This window comes from Emys orbicularis, chromosome 7 (genome assembly GCF_028017835.1).
Source record: "Emys orbicularis isolate rEmyOrb1 chromosome 7, rEmyOrb1.hap1, whole genome shotgun sequence".
Classification (NCBI taxonomy): domain Eukaryota; kingdom Metazoa; phylum Chordata; order Testudines; family Emydidae; genus Emys; species Emys orbicularis.
Window position 1 is genome coordinate 85921224 of NC_088689.1, and position 17242 is coordinate 85938465.

Here is a 17242-nt window from a genome sequence, read left to right on the forward strand (position 1 = left end):
CTGTGAGCCCTTTCCAATGCATCAACAGTTATGTTGATGAACATATGTTAAGGGAAACAAAGACCTTACAGAAGAGGTGCAGTGCAGAATGCTTGTGGATGGTGCATGCATGTCACCATACTATATTACACTATAGTTGTAACCAAGAATTTCAGCACAAACCAAATATGAATGTCTGAGGTAAAGGGGGTATATTCTTTCTGATGGCCACAACTCCACTAGCAAAGTTGTCTGTGTATTGAGAGAAGTGCTTACTCCAAACTGTGTGTGTATTAGTGAAACTTGGAAATGGGTATAAAACCTCTGCTGTTAAAACAGGCAGAACTTTTTAAATCCTTACCCTAAGGTAAAGGGCAATCTGAAACTGCTTATCAGCTTTTATGCAGTGGCAGGATATACATCATGTGTTTCCAGCCACACCATTATTTGGCTTTACAGTGATCTCTTCCTGCTTATGATTTAGAGAGATTAAATTGTCTGGGTCCAGTGTGGCTTAGTTGCCATTTGACTGCCAGGATTATTTTTGTCTCTTGGAATTTTAACTGTATCTTTTTCCTGAGTGGCATTTTATTGTTACACTTTTGTTATTGAAATCTTGTAAAACCAGCTACTGCATAAATCCTAATTAGACACCAAACTTTCAGTTTGAAATAATAACCATTGCAAGTTATTAGTTTTAATTTATGAGCACAGTGAAGTCATGCCAGTTGCTTTGCAGATACAAATGGGTATCTCTCTTTCTTGCATAAGGGTTTATATACCTAACTCATATGATTTAGATAGAAGTTACAGATATCGCACATGTGAAAATGAAATTATATTTTTAGAAGAACAGATAACCATGAAATCACTAAATTCCACTAGAGGGCATCTTTTCCTTCAATATATAATCATGTTAAGAAACTGACACGTTTCTGTTTGATTTTCAAGGGAATCCATTTTAAGAGTCAAATTGGATTGATTAAAGAGTTGTAATTGATAAGTAGTGTTTTTCCCCCCGATAGAGAGGTGAATAACGCTTTGGTTGTTACCCAACCACTGATTAGTCTTTCGTTGTTGTTGTTGTTGTTGCCATGACTTTGTTCCAACTGCAACATTTGTAAATGATAGTTAAAGGTTTTACAATTTGTTTTCTGCTTTTCTATAGTGTCTCTCAATAAACTAACTTATAAATAATCTGGATTTACTTAATGAGCAGACAAATGAACTGTTTACCCACTACACTGAGAAGAGTACTCCTGTACAGGAAATCAACCAAAAAAAGTCTGTATAGCCGTATTACTGGTATGAAATTCACTAATATGTTCAGACCTGTTGTGTGGGGCAAATCTGATGCCATATTGCAAAATAAGGAAAACTAGCATCCCAGTGATATGACTTAACCTTCAATTCCTCATTATCTAGGAGGAGTAAATAGTGAACTCTTCAGAATGAGTAAATTCAGAGAGTCAGACATAACATTTTATTAGTGTGAAGCCGTTATGTGTATTAGGCGTGATGCACTACTCTTCTAGGTAGCAGGATAAGGTTATAGTGACATCTCTTACCAGTCTAGTTACAGCAAGAGCATAAATAATTAGAGGTAGCCTAATGAAAGACATTTTCCATGTCCGCCATCTGTCTTTGTACTTGGTTATTTCGCATTAGTCTCAGAGATGGGGGGAGGGATAGCTCAGTGGTTTGAGCGTTGGCCTGCTAAACCCAGGGTTGTGAGTTCAATCCTTGAGGGGGCCATTTGGGGATTTAGTTGGGGATTGATCCTGCTTTGAGCAGGGGGTTGGACTAGATGATCTCCTGAGGTTCCTTCCAACCCTGATAATCTATGATTCTATGTCAATAGAAGTGTCTTTGGGGGTTCTGGCTAGTAACAGAATAATTTAGGGGACTAGATTATGCTATATGAGCCACTTGGAGGCAGGGATCGACTTTTTGTTCTGTGTTTATTTGCATCTAGCACAATGGAGTCTGGTCCATGGCTGGGGCTCCTAGGTGGTACCACAATACAAATTAATAATAAAGGTTGATAGTAATTTATTCCATTTATACTTATTACGTATGGAATAAATTACTATATCACATTGTACATTTTAGGTCACAAAAAATAGTGCAATGCAGATTTCATGGAGTTAAGTACCCTGGGCAATCATCCTGATCACATTGTGCGTTGCCAAAATATTTGTTTTCCACATTTGTTTTTTGTTTAAATTTTTGGTATGGGGAGGGGGAGGCATCATTTGCTGCAGGGGAGAACAGAGGTTGTATTACTAATAGTAGCTTAGAATCCTTTGGATTTCCTTCAGTTTTTCCCATTATTATTATTATTTTTTTTTTTTTTAAGTCATGGATCTGTGCGTAAGCCATCAGATCAGAGGTGATCCCAGATTGCAGTACTTTAGCAGCCAACTCTGCTGGCTCTGCAGTGCCCAAAGTTTGTCAGTTCACATTGTGCTTACATTAGTCTACTGGAACAGCCCTACACATTTTTTTTTTTGTAACATGATGACTATATTTTTTTTATTAGAATTGTTGATAAAGAAACAAACAAACGATGAAAAATATAGAACAATAGATGTACAATGGAAACCACCTTTATTGAGGTTATGTTATGGCCATCTTAATTTATATTCTAGTCAATGGCTGCTAAAATAGAATTAACTAATCTCTGGTACTCAATGGGCTCACCATTGTCACAGTTCATGCTTTACATTTTGTTCACAGTACTTAAGTTCACCCTATAGACTGCAGAGACTCAATTTTAGTGGATAAATCTGCAAAAAGAGATGTGCGTATGACCTTAGTACTGGGCTAATCATAAACGGCTGTTGATATTGGCTATGTGCAGTGTAGTTGTAACCATGTTGGTCCCAGGATATTGGAGAGATACCTTGTCTCTAATATTGGCCATACACACTTTTAAGCCTTGAATGGCAAATGGACAAGTCAGTGACAGGGGCTTCCTCTTTCCCCTGTTGCCTCTACCATTTATTCGTATCACTAGTTGCAACATGAAATAGAGTTGGATCACAGTTCTTGCTGTCAAGTTCAGTGTGAGTGGTTTGGGGGAGGACGTGGTGGTGGTAAGTATCTCTTGAGGTGTGGGAGTTGGTATGGGAAGCAGTTGAGCTATTGATGATCACCTCCTACCGGCCCATGATCCCAGCTTCTACTACTCACTTGTTAACTTCTCAAACATCTGGTATGCTTTCTCCCATGCTGCCAGATATGCTTGGGAGGTGTTCCCCATTAGTATCTGCAAAGCTACTTCATCATCCATCTTTAAATCCCTCCTCAAAACTCCTTTGCTGTGAAGCCTACAAAAAACTTGGCAATGATTATGCTGCTGGTTTGCTGAGACCACTGACTGTCATGCTGACCAGTATTGCCTCATTGTTAGTATTCTTCCCTCTGTCTAGATCCATCTGTTGTCTCATTTTATACTTGGTCCCTGCCCCAAGAGGCTTACAATCCGCCTTTTTGTTCTGTGTTTGTAAATGCCTAGAACAGTGGTGTCCCTGGTCTATGAGTTGGTCCGTAGTCACTAAGGTAGTACAGATAATAAATAGCAATAATTGATGGCAGAGGAGGACAGATGGAACTTTCTCTGAGCTTAGGCTGCCAAGAAGTACTTGGGCACAAAAGCTGTGGCTGCCTACAAAGCTTGGCCTCGACCTGTCTGCGGGGTTTGTATGGTTTCCTTCCATCCTAGAAAGTTCCCATGCTCTTTGTTGAAGTTGGAAGTAGTTCATTTCCTGTCCCAGGCTTCAGAGGATCCACTCTTGGCCACCATATTTCTGGTCAAAGTATTCTGTTCTGAAACTTATTCCTTTGATAAAATACATGTACGTCCATTAACTGAATGGGTATATGGAGTGGGGGATAATAGATCTGAGTGTGGAGGCTATATACATTTCATTAGCAGTAGAAAATTATTGGTGAAATATTATCCCATTGTGATGGGTTCTTGTACTAACAACCCTATTCTTGTGACATGAGCCAAACTAAAATATCTATAGTAAAAATTTGTTCTATTTTTGATCTCTGGATCAGTTTGTCTCCAGAAATGTTTGCGTTTCTCCCCCCTTCCACCCCCCCCCCCCACTGCCCACCAGTTGGGAAAGTTAATGTACATGATGGCATTAAATTCATTATTTCAATTACATGAGAAGATTAAGTGTTTACCTGAGGCAGTAATCATTTCCAGGTTACCTGGGTTGGATTAAGAATCTTCTTTTGTATAGTTTTTGAAAGACACTTTAAGAATTGTTGATGTGAGAACTGTTAATAATGTTAAGGGGAAATATTTTGTGTTAACTTAACAAGATTATTTCAGATTTTACAATCTAATGATAATGCAAGGTGTTATGTGCTTTTAAAATTCTATCTGTGGTTTGTAGTAAGACTAGGTAAGTTTAATGTGCAACTTGGATTGAAATAAAAACTAAGAATTTAGTCTTTGTCTCTTTTTATAATAAAGCATAAATTCAAGGCGCTAGAACGTTTTGGAGCCAGATAGTGTAACTAAGAGACAAATTAGACTTCATATTCAAAACATCTTTAAGTGGTGGTTACTAGTATCCTGTAATATCACATAGGCATAAGCAGTTGTACATTATGTGAAATACTATATGTTCCCACAAAGAAATATGCTCAATAGCATATTTATGCTATAATACATAATTATAAGGAGATCATTTTGTTGCAAAAGGTTTGAAAAAGATGCTATTCAGAAGATTAATTCATACTTTTCCTGAAGTTTTTTTTTTTTAATTCTTCTAAGTACCGCTCTTAGGCTCTGTCCCGATGTAGAAAGGCTTGTATCACTGGACATGCATGTTTCAAAATTAAAAATCCCCAAATACTACTTACTGTTTTAACAAACTTTCAATGTCCTGGTGAGTTTTGTTGAAACTATAAAGACATCTCATGCTAGACCTTCAAATAGGGCCGCTATCAAACATATGTTTTCAAGATGGCTGGTACTTCTCTTACAAAGTATCTTAAACTAAGACTGCAGATTTTGGAGGAAGATGAAATTTTGACACAAGTGGCAAGTCAAAACAAAATCACTTTCCGTATTTTTTTTTTTTTTCCCCACAAAAGTGTTACTTAACATTCTCCCTGAGATGCAGGCTTTGAGGTTTTGCTTTCATTTTAAGATGGCTTAGAATTTGAGAAAAGTAGAGCCTCGGTGGAAAAATGTTTAATATTCAGTTTTGACTCACAGAATCCCTTTTCACTGGTAAGAGAAGACCTTGGTTTACAGTTCAAATTTCTGGTTTAAACCTAAAATGCATAGGGCCAAACCGGGCTTTGGAGTAACTGGCAAAATTTACTCTTCCCCAGACCTGAATATGACCCTCATTGTAGAATGCTTTGAAAAGAGTTCCTGCATAATGTGAAAATTATGATCAGAAAACACATTAAACATATTATAACAGAGTATTGGAACGTGTGTGGGGGGGATGACTTATTGTGTAAATTGGTTTTAGACGTTGGATATGTGTGTGTATATATTTATTTTATTTTTTTTCTCCCCTAGTGCACAGTGCTGTGGTAAACTGTCTTTCCTTTCACCCCTCTGGAAACTACCTCATTACTGCCTCCAATGATTCAACCCTTAAAATTCTGGATTTACTAGAAGGAAGGCTGCTGTATACTCTTCATGGTCATCAGGTGAGGAGAATCTTCACTATTACTTTTGTAAAGTAATGCGTAAAGCACGTGGACTCAGCAGATGGACAGAGAAATGATGCTGAGTCAAGTGTTAGGCTTCAGTTCTCTCGGCCTATAACTCTTAAGGTTTCTTGATTGAATTTTTAATTAAACCTGAAATTTCATCGGTGGTGGTGGTGGAGGAAATGTAGAGAAAACATGACAAGAAATGTAACTTATTAATCTAAGGTACTGCTTTCATAAGTAAGAAAAAAAGGGAGACAGTATACACCTCAGTTCTAGATTTGGCTTTAAAATTGTTTTACAAAATAAGTTCTCACAATTTAAAAACAATCTTTCCTTGAGAGTCGGCTACTGAAATAAAAAGTGCTAATACATGGGGATCAATATTGGAAATTGGCTCTATACACAGACTAGTTACTTTTGTCTGATAGGGTTTCTGGGAACAAGGAGGGGTATGTTCCTGGGTGTGATTTGGGGGTGAGAGCTTTTCTGGAGTCCTCCCATTTTGGCAGCTGCCTAAGTTAAATTATCTTCATTTGATTACTTAATATTCCTGATTGGTAGAGTTAACTTATTTGTATTCTAGTATTTATGCTGCTGGGTGTTTTGTTGTGGTAGGTCTAATTATATTCAGAGTGCTTGGAGTTCTTGTGTTTTTTTTTTAAATGTTAAATCTAAATAAATAGTCTAATTTTACTGTCCAAGCTGAGTGAGGCAGCAAAGGCATGAATAATGAAAAGCAAACAAGTTCTAAAATATTCTTTTGCAAGATGATGATGATGATGATAGTGACAACTTAAATTTTAACCCAACAGTGTCCTTATTGGCTGAGGGCTGGGACTTCCAAAGTCAAAGGGCTTTGGGCTTTTGTAGCCCCACTTGGAAGCCCAAGTCTTGTAGGCCCCATTTTGAAGACCCTAGCCTGAAGCTGTATAGAGGGGTGAGTTACATGAAATACAAAAACGAGCTATCCGCTAAATACAGGACATGTGAAACACACACACACACACACACCTGCTTTCTTTCATACTTAACAGTTAAGGGGAGCAAGGGCATTAATTATTTACTGGAAGGGGGCTTATGTAGTGGAGAGTAAGGACTTTGTGCCTTTTATAGTGAGTCCTAGTTTGAGAGCAGGAGAAGGGGGGAGCAGAGGGAGGAGGAGTGTCTTTTTAGTAAACGATTAACTTATTTATTAGGAGCCTGAGCCTGATTTCTACACACACTTTTTTTCTTTTTCTTTCTGCCTCCCCCCCTCCCCCCCCCCGCCATGTGGTTGCATAAATGAGAGAATTTGACCTTGGCCTGGAGTAGCTCCAGAACTGAAAAGGTAGTGAATAGCTGAGAGTCCTTAAACTCTGCATTGTGCAATACTAGAGGAGACTTCATTTGTAGTTTTATGTGGATTGATGCTATATTTTAAAAAAATGATTGGATTCTTCTTGAATCAGCTAGTCAGATGTGGGACTAACCATTTTGCATTGGATACATATGGACACAGACATACAAGTCACTGAGTTTTGAGTCTGGCCTAGGTCAATCAGACATGCCTCTCATCTTCTGCTGGATTCCAGCATTCCTTGTTACATTATATTAGCAACAGCTGGAAACTCTTCTGCAGTGATGGACTGCTACAATCTGCATTGCAACACATTAGGTCCTCCAATTAGGGAGTAATGGAAGGAGGTGGGGATGAGAGAGAGCATTTTTTCTAAAAATCAAACATTCTTGTGCAATCTTAGTAGTGTATTAACTTAGGGCCTGGTTCAACAGACCTGTTCTGGCCCTGGGTTGATTTCCCCAACCTTATAAAATCTATGTTGATTTAGAGGCTGATTTTAACACACTTTTTGGGGGGTGAAAAAGTTATGTGATATGTATTGTGTCTTTACCCCTTCCTCTCTAATCTTAACACAGCTGTCTGTACCGCCCCAGTGACCGAGAGAGACAGCAAGGGTACACCTATCCAAGCTAGCCTTGATCTAGCTAGTTTGAGTAACAGTAGCAGTGAAGCCATGGCAGCATGGGCTATACAACTGTGCCTGGGACCCTGGGTATGTACTTGGACAGCTAGCCCATGCTGCCATCTGCTGCTGGTGCAGCTTCTTTGCTTTTGGTACCTGAACTAGCTAGCTCAAAGCTAGCTCGGTGATGTCTGCATGTGCTGCTGTCACACTTCTGATGGCAGTGTAGACATCTCCTAAGTCAGTGTCAGTAACTACTGTGGTTGAAAATGAAGTGTTAAAAGACAAATGTATTTTTTTTTTTTTTTAAATGAGCAAGATTGTAGAAATATTAGTCACCCAGATGAACAGCTTGTTCTGAAGACATTCTTGACTTGTGAGTTTGTGTGGGAGAATATGCCTGGTCCAGATTTGGTGGTTCTTCTGACAGCTGATTGCTGTTCTGGGACAGTCATTCGTAAGCGAAAATTTCAAGAAGAAAGACTTGAGTTCCTTCAAACATGCTTTGACGCAACTGTTGGAGTGCCAGGAATTTGTGTTACCGGCTGATTAGCTCTAGTTTACATAGGGAGAATTGCCAAGTTTATATTGCTGTCTTTAATTATAATGGAGCTGGCCCCTCATACCAGAAAGATCGTTAGAGAGACTGGAGTTTGTAGCTCTGACCTGACATCTTGCAGCTGCAAAATATCATGCTGTAGCTGCACATTTTTATTCTTAAGTGCTTCAAGTTGTAAAATACTTTCACTCACTCTCATACAAATGAGACTTGGTATGCAAGCCCACCATTGATATTTGTTCATCATACAGGAACGGAATGTTACAGGACCTTTATAGGTCATTCTTGGGTAGTCATTAGAAAAATGTAAATATATACTCTGTATGTATACTTTCTCTGAAGATTTTAATGACTACTTCCAGACAACTTCACTAACAGAGTAGAAGTTGTAAGCAAATAGTTATGTAAAACATTAGTATTGTTATATTTATAAATAGGAGACCAAACAATGCAGAGTTAAGATTCTGCAAGCAAACGTAACTTTGGCCATATAATCCTCACCTTCTACCCACCTGATTGGTAAGTGGTAAAACTATAGAAACTCTCCACTTCACTGACTAAAACTGTAAGACACTTTAAACAGGTGTATCAGCATATGGATGTGCTACTCCGCTGTCTGCTGTCAAAATAGAGGACAGCATCAGATTTGCATGCAGTTCCAGGATTTCGGGGTTTGTGTGTTTTTTGGGAGGGGGGGAGGGTTGAGGTAGATGCACATGTGTCTGTGTATAGGGGTCTTATAAGTAGGGAAATTTTTAGATACTACTTGAAATATAGTAACTGGAGGCTTTTATTTTTCCATTTTTAAACTTTTTTTTAAAAAAAATTGTGGTCAAAAAGCTAGTGAAGAAGTATCTTGTAAGTATTTATGTACTTTTTTTTATTGGCATACATGCTCTTTTTACTAACTGTGACCTGAAGTCATCTAAATGTTTTTCCTGTGACAAGATAATTTATCTGTATAATGGCTTCTTACCTCTACATTTTTAAAGAAGTAATTGCCTTTGTCAATACCACTCTTTACCTGACAGAAGGGATTAAATATCATGCCATCATGTGCTCACCCATCAGTAGGGTGAATTTCCGCCACTACATCTTCCTTATTCACTGCTAAACTGGTTGTCAGTGGATAAATGGGTGGAAAATGTCTGCTGCTGAGGCACGTTAGTATGCAGTTACCTCTGTGGAAAGGAAAGTGACATTGGCTCAAGGACTGGTGGGTCATGGTGTCTTTTAGTAGAATCACTGGAGGAGTCACTGAATTGAAGATGAGGTCTAGGATTCCCCCATCTGCTCTCCCTTATGGTAGGAAGGGTGTGCATAGATGCTCTCAGTCAGGAGCAGAAACTCTACCAGGCAGCTCTGGTGGCTGACATGTTTTCCTTCCTGGATGTGGAGGAGGGTGGTACAGGAAGCCCATGAATAACTGAATGACTTTGAGGGAAAGATAAACTTGGTGAACTGCTAACCGTAGTGATCAGTGTTCCTTTTCAATTTATCTTTAACACAAAGAGCTAGAAGCTGTCTTGTTAACAAAAGTTTAAACGGAGGAATTCATAACCTCTGTCAGGACTTAACAGTTTTGAAAAGTTTTGGGAGTTTTACAGTGAGTGACTTTCTCCAAAATTGACTTCCCAACTATTCTAAAATACTTGGACGCTAGTTCTCATTGCAGGTAACAGAACAGAACTTCAAATTTCCAGACCAAGCCATTTTTGAGCTGACATAGTCAGAGAAGTTATTCTCATTTCCTAAGATGAAAACACCTCCCATTTGCCAGACTTGCTATGTCTAATTAGCCTCAAGTTTGGGGTGATTGGCAAGGGGGAGAATCTCATTGGGTCTGAAGACATTCATGAAACATTTTGGGTAAGGAGGCTTAGGAGGATTTAAAAAATGAAGCTTATAATGGAAAGCTTGTTCTAGCTTTGACAGGGGAGTAACTATCAGGTCTTCATTATGGCATTTGTACAGAAAGTTATAGGACTGCTCTTCTGTTAGACTCATATAGCGCTTTATACTAGACAGTACGATCCCCAGCTTTTATAGAGCTTCACAAATCCCCTGTAGATGAGATTTTATTTTTGTGAAACCTGCTTTGCAAGTAGTTTATAAATCTGATAAGAATATTTTCTGTTCCTGTTTTTTTTTTATTTTTATTTTTTTTGGGTAGGCCTTCTCCAAAAAGCCAAATAACTTTTTGTGTTGATTATATTTAGGTGTAACTTAAGACATGCCAGGAGAGTAAGAGGGAGGGGCAGAGTTATGTGTGGGAGGTGTGTGTTGGAAAGAAGGTAAAAGAGCAGTACTACCAGAACATTTTTATAATTTAAAAGCATTGTTATTTATAATAAAATTTGATGCTGGAAAACTAAATTTGCTTGGGGTCAGTAGCTTGTTGCGGGGTTGTTGGCACTGTCTTTTTTTTTTTTTTTTTTTTTTTTAAGTACTAAGCATTTGAGAGTGGAGATGGGAATAGCAAACAAAAATGGGAGGGAGGAAATAAAAGCACAAATCCTATTAACAGATGATAGAAACGAAGTTAAATTTTGGGTCTCTGATTCCCAGGTTACAGTGATTGTTTTAAGACTTAGCAGCAGCATGTGTAATGTTCAAACTCTCCGTGAGCAAAATTACTATAAAAGGGTGTGGTGGTGCTAAATAGCAATTTATAGTACCTAGCAGGTATATTTACTGTGTAACCGACGGCTACCACAAACAGTACTATTTTACCTTTTAATAGTAAAATACTTAGTGAAGATAATATGTTTAAAACAATTGCCACCTCTGACTATGAATTTTTTTGAAAGCTTGTATATTATATAATTTCCTTCTGCGTAGTAAAGTTTCAAAGCTGTATTAAGTCACTGTTCAATTGTAAACTTTTGAAAGGACAACCCTAACGTCTTGTTCATAGTTACGAACATTTCAGAGTTACAAACAACTCCATTCCTGAGGTGTTCATAATTCTGAGGTTCTACCGTATAACCATTAAAATGTTGATTTACAACTAATTAGAGCCTTTACATTAGATTGGTACACCTTTTTGCAACATAGGATGGTATGCTATAACTCTATACATTTTAAAGCAATTATATAGCTTAATGTTTTCAGATTATTACTTCTACATTGTTAGAATGTTAGAAAATGAATGATATACTACTTATTTACGAAATAACTTTTTGCTCATGATTTATGTCAAGCTGCATTAGGATGGTAACTAGAATTTAAACAAATACACAAAACAGCATATAAAATTTCTTTTTATTAAAGAAAACAACCTTAAATGTTTTGGATACATAAACTTCTTTTATCAAAACATTTTACATTTATAACTAAATTTATAAGTAGTTTAGGCCTTAACATATTTTGTATTACGTTCAGAATTAGCATTAAATAAGTTTATTTTAAAAAGAAAAACTTATAATTTAAATAAATGTTTTTTTATCCACTCTGATCTGCTCTAAGCCGTCTGCCTGCCTGCCTGCCTCTCTTCTCTTTCTTTCCATTGATATGGTGGTTGATTCTCTCCATGCTTCACTCTCTTCCACCCTTGATTCTTTTTGACCCCCCCTCCCATCACAAAGTCTTCCTGAAAACCCCCAGCCCTTGCTCATGCCCAACATCTTTCCTCCACTCTTCCTGTCATGCTAAAGAGATTCTGTGGTGGAAATCCAGGGACCATGCTGGCTTCTCCACTACAAATTTGTTCTCTACTTCAGGCCTGCCAACGCCCCAGTTAAACAACTAGATTGAATCTCACATATCGCAGTGCCAGCTGCTTTTTAGCCACCTGTAACTCATTCCTTAAACCTTCCCTCTTCCTGCTTCGTTCTGAACAGGATCTCACTGACTTCTTCCAAGAGAAAATGGACAAATGTGATGTGACCATCCCTTTTCCCTCGGCTTGTCTTGTCTTGTCTTCCTCTCCTACAGGTCTCTTCACCCTTCTTCCCTGTGACTAATGTAGAAGTTTCTTATCTGCTCTCCTTGACTAACCCCTACATTTGCCCCAGTGATCTGATCCCATTTCCTGATCTCCCATGTGCCCACTCTCTCCTTCCCTTACTTGTCTCCTTAAGCTCCTGCTCTTGTGACTTTTCTCCTCAATACAAGTCTCTCTTATCTTAAAACAAACCCATCCTTGACAGTACTTGCCTCTCCAGCTACCACCCCATCTGCCTTCTTCATCTCTAAGCTCAGAACATGCAGTTTAAAATACACCTCTACTCCGATATAATGCTGTCCTCGGGAGCCAAAAAATCTTACCGCGTTATAGGTGAAACTGCGTTATATCGAACTTGCTTTGATCTGCTGGAGTGCGCAGCCCTGCCCCCCCGGAGCACTGCTTTACCGCGTTATATCCGAATTCATGTTATATTGGGTCGCATTATATCCGGGTAGAGGTGTAGTTATCTAGAGTTCCTTTCCCTCAGTTCCATCCTAGACCCTCTCCAATTCAGCTTGCACTCCTTTTACCTCACTGAAACAGCTGTCACTAAAGTTTATGATCTCTTCCTAGGCAAAGCTCAGAACCAGCATTTCATTCTCATCCTCCTTGACCTGTCTGCACTGTCAACCATGCTCTTCTTGAAATCTTGTTTTCCATAACTCTATTCTCTCCTCATTTTCCTCCTACCTCTTACTGTTTTTTGGTATGTCCCTCCTCACCTCTTCCCCAATTTTCTTTGGAGTCCCACAGGGTTCTGTTTGGTCACCTTCTCTTCTCCCTCTATAGTTTATCTCTAGGTAATCTCATCTGCAAATGTAAGTTCAGCTACCCTTGCTATTCTGGCAATTCACAGATCTACCTCTCTACTCTGGACCTGTCACCTGTTCAAACTAAAATCTCAGGGTCTCTCTCTCTGTCTGACATCTGCTTGTGGGTGTCTAGCAGCTCAAGCTCAACATGGCTAAACAGCTCTTAATCCCCACCACCGCCTGCCCTTCCTGTTCCTTTGTTGATCTCTGTGGACAACACCACCATCCTGCCTGTCATGCAGGCCTGCAGCCTGCGTGTCATCTTTGACTCAGACCTCTCCAGGTCCTCACATCCAGGCTATGTCTAAGTCTTGCAGAATCTTTCTGAATCACATCTCTAAGATACAGCCTTTCTTATCCATCTGTGCCGCTGAAACTCTCGTCAAGGCTCTCCTTGCCTTGCAACTTGATTACTGCAACATTGTTCTCTCTGGTCTTGACAAATGCAGTCTTGGCCCTCCCATATCCATTCAGAATGCTGCTGCTGCAAAGATCGCTTTCCTAGCTCATCACTTTGACTGTCACCCTCTTCTTTGTATACAGGTTTCCACCTTCTCTATTGTGCCAGACATAATCACCTTATTTTTTTCTTTCAGTACACTTCACAGCCTGTTTCCACCCTACCTCTCTTCTCTAACTGTCGACATGTTGACTCCTATCTCTGATCAGCCCACGATGCTGCCTCCATTTCCCACTTGTAAAATTTTCAAATGAGCATCTTTGTCCTTTCTCCCATGCTGCCCTTCATGCTTGGAAGGATCTCACTGTAAACATCTGCAAAACTAACTCCTTATCCTCTTTCAAAACCCTCCTTAGTCTCCTTTGAACATGATACCTACAAAAACCTTGGTAATGGTTAGCCTGCTAATGTAGGCAGACCACAGCCTGTGATGCTAACCAATATTGTCTCATGCTCCCCTATGTGTCTGTGTGCATCTGTCATCTCTTGTCTTATACAGGTGAGTCTCCTCTTACGCGGGGGTTCCGTTCCACGGTTAGTGCGTAAAGTGAAAACCGCGTATAGTCAAAATTACATTGAGTTGAATGGCAGGTGGAATCGCCCGCACTACAAGTACAGTATTAAAATTGTTGTTTTTCTTTCTTTTTTTGTGTGTTTTTGTTTTTGCTGACCGCGTAAAGCTGAAATCGCGCATGTTAAATGTGCGTAAGATGCGACAGACCTGTATATATATTGTAAACTATCCGGGGCAGGGGACGGTCTTTTGTTCTTTGTTTATACACCACCTAGCACAACGTGGTCCTGGTCGATGATTAGAGCTCTTAGGTGCTACAGTAATACTAATATTAATAACAAAAGTCATTCCTGCCAAAGTACAGAAGGATGGACAAAGTTATCTGCTAGAGATCTGTTGCAGTCCCAAAGATTTGAGTAATGGTGCAAACTAGGAAGTTGAGAGACCTGCCTAAGACTTGGACAGGGTGATGTTACTTGAAGAGAGATGGCTTGTTCTCACTTTTTCATCCTCACAGGTATACTTCAAACACTTCTTTTTTTTTTTTTTTAAAGTTTTTCAATTTGCAGTACTAAAACAATTGAGAGAGTGTAAAAACTTTTAAAAGATTCTACTAATCCCAAAATATACACATAGTCTAAGACTGCATCTTAATCTCAGTGTTTCTTTTGTTTGTTTGTTTCATGTCAACAAATTAAGGCCTGGTCTACACTAGGCGTTTATGTCGAATTTAGCGCCGTTACATCGAATTAACCCTGCACCCGTCCACACCACGAGGCTATTTAGTTCGACATAGAGGTCTCTTAAATTCGACTTCTGTACTCCTCCCCAACGAGGGGAGTAGCGCTAAATTCGACATGGCCATATCGAATTAGGCTTGGTGTGGATGGAAATCGACGCTAATAGCTCCGGGAGCTATCCCACAGTGCACCACTGTGTTGACGCTCTGGACAGCAGTCCGAGCTCGGATGCTCTGAAAAGCCCCGGGAAAATTTGAATTCCTTTTCCTGTCTGGGCAGTTTGAATCTCATTTCCTATGTGGACATCGTGGCGAGCTCAGCAGCACTGGCAACGATGCAGAGCTCTCCAGCAGAGATGGCCGTTCAATCTTAGAATAGAAAGGAAGAATAGAAAGAATAGAAAGCGATCAGATCCAAGACTTCCCGATCAGTCCCCAGCATGGACTGATCGGGAAGTCTTGGATCTGATCGCTGTGTGGGGCGATGAGTCGGTGCTTTCCGAGCTGCGCTCCAAAAGACGGAATGCAAAGATCTATGAGAAGATCTCTAAAGCCATGGCAGAGAGAGGATACAGCCGGGATGCAACGCAGTGCCGCGTGAAAATCAAGGAGCTGAGACAAGGCTACCATAAGACCAAAGAGGCAAACGGACGATCCGGATCCCAGCCCCACACATCCCGTTTCTACGAGGCACTGCATTCCATCCTAGGTGCGGCCGCCACCACTACCCCACCACTGACCGTGGACTCTGAGGATGGGATATTGTCCAGGGCCGGTTCCTCAGGCATGTTAGCGGACGGGGAAGATGAGGAAGGAGATGAGGAGGACGAGGCAGTCGACAGCGCTTACCAAGCTGATTTCCCCGACAGCCAGGATCTCTTGATCACCCTTACAGAGATCCCCTACCAACCGTCCCCAGCATTTAACCCGGACACAGATTCAGGGGAAGGATCAAGCAGTAAGTGTTTGAAACATTTAAACATTTATTTTTAACAGAACTGGAATATTAACAATAAGAACAATGTGTTTTTCATGATTTGTTTGCTTAACTATTCAGTCCCAACTATTTAAAAAAAATCTAACAGTGTCCGGTTGTGCATGATTCTGCTGCCCAAGCCGCTCCACTCTTTAGTCCCTGCCAGTGCAGCTATATTAAAATGCGGTCTATATGTCCGGGGATAGAGCTGAAATCCTCCAGGGACATCTCAAGGAAGCTCTCCTGGAGGTAATTGGAAAGCCTGTTCATCAGGTTCCTGGGGAGAGCGGCCTTATTGGGTCCTCCGAAGTAGGAGACGTTTCCGCGCCAGGAGATCCTCAAGTACTCCGGGATCATAGCCTTGCACAGCATGGCGGCATACGGCCCTGGTCTTTGCAGGCTTTCCCGAAGCATCCTTTCTTTATCGCTGTCCGAGATCCTCATTATTGTGATGTCGCTCATGATGACCTGCTTTGAATTAGGTAGGGGACTGTTAGTATTGGGACTGCTTGCCCATTCCTTTACAGAACTTTAACCGCCGGTTTACAGCCACGCGGTGGAGGCGTGAGAGGGGCAGCATACAGGGATCTTTCCCTGGGACAGCCGCGAGGGGGTGGGACAGGGGCAGAGTTCATGCTTGCCGGATTGCTGGCAGCAGAGACTGGCATTGCTTTCAATGTGAAAGGAGGCCAGTGCTACTATTAAAGTTTTAAGCAGCCACAAGTCTACGGCTTACCATGTCTGCCTGCTACAGAAATTCCGGTGTCCTGCCCCGCTTCCCAGATCGGCAGTGCAAGACCCCAGGCACTGAAGGCGAGGTCCGAAAATTCGACCTTGTCCTGAGTGCGCATGTGATAGGTGCACTGCATGGTCTTGTTCACAGAGAAAGACTATGTTCTTTGTTCACAACTACATTTATCTTTCGGAGGAATTCACTACCTTTTTCTCTTTCCCACAGCCACATCTGCGACTGTCTCCCAACCCAGCCTGGCATCACACTCCCAGAGGCTACCACACATTAGGCGGAGGAAGAAGAAGACGCGAGAGGACATGTTCTCAGAACTAATGGGCTGCTCCCGAGCCCAGGCAGCACAGCAGAACCAGTGGAGGGAGAATTTGTCCCAAATGCACCGGACACACATGGAACGTGAGGAGAGGTGGCGGCAGGAAGACCAGCAGGCGACTCAAACGCTGCTTGGACTTATGAGGGAGCAAACGGACACGCTCCGGCGCCTTGTTGATGTTCTGCAGGAACGGAGGCAGGAGGACAGAGCCCCGCTCCAGTCTATCAGTAACCGCCCTCCCCCGCCACCAAGTCCCATACCCCCCTCGCCCAAAGTCCCAAGAAGGAGGGGCGGCAGAGTCCGTGAAAACTCTCACTCCACCCCTGCAGACTGCTCAAGCACCAGAAGGCTGTCATTCCCCAAAATTTGAAAAGTCCTTTCCTTCCCGCCTCACCCAAGCCCCCGTCCAAGTTTCACCCCCCAGTTTCATGTGTGGTTGTTAATAAAAAATACGTTTCTGTTCGTTACTGTTTCCATCATGTTGTTTTGGGGGAGAGTCTGTCTGAAGGGGGGGAATGGGCTTGGTAAT

At 40.9% G+C, this 17242-nt stretch overlaps 1 protein-coding gene across 1 annotated transcript in view; it reads left to right on the plus strand.

Moving 5' to 3' along the window:
* POC1A (POC1 centriolar protein A) overlaps positions 1 to 17242 on the plus strand; it is a 102055-nt gene that overhangs the window by 16455 nt on the left and 68358 nt on the right. The window contains exon 5 of the mRNA XM_065407939.1: positions 5540 to 5673. Coding sequence (XP_065264011.1) covers positions 5540 to 5673 — 134 coding nt within the window. The remainder of the gene's footprint in view (positions 1 to 5539; positions 5674 to 17242) is intronic.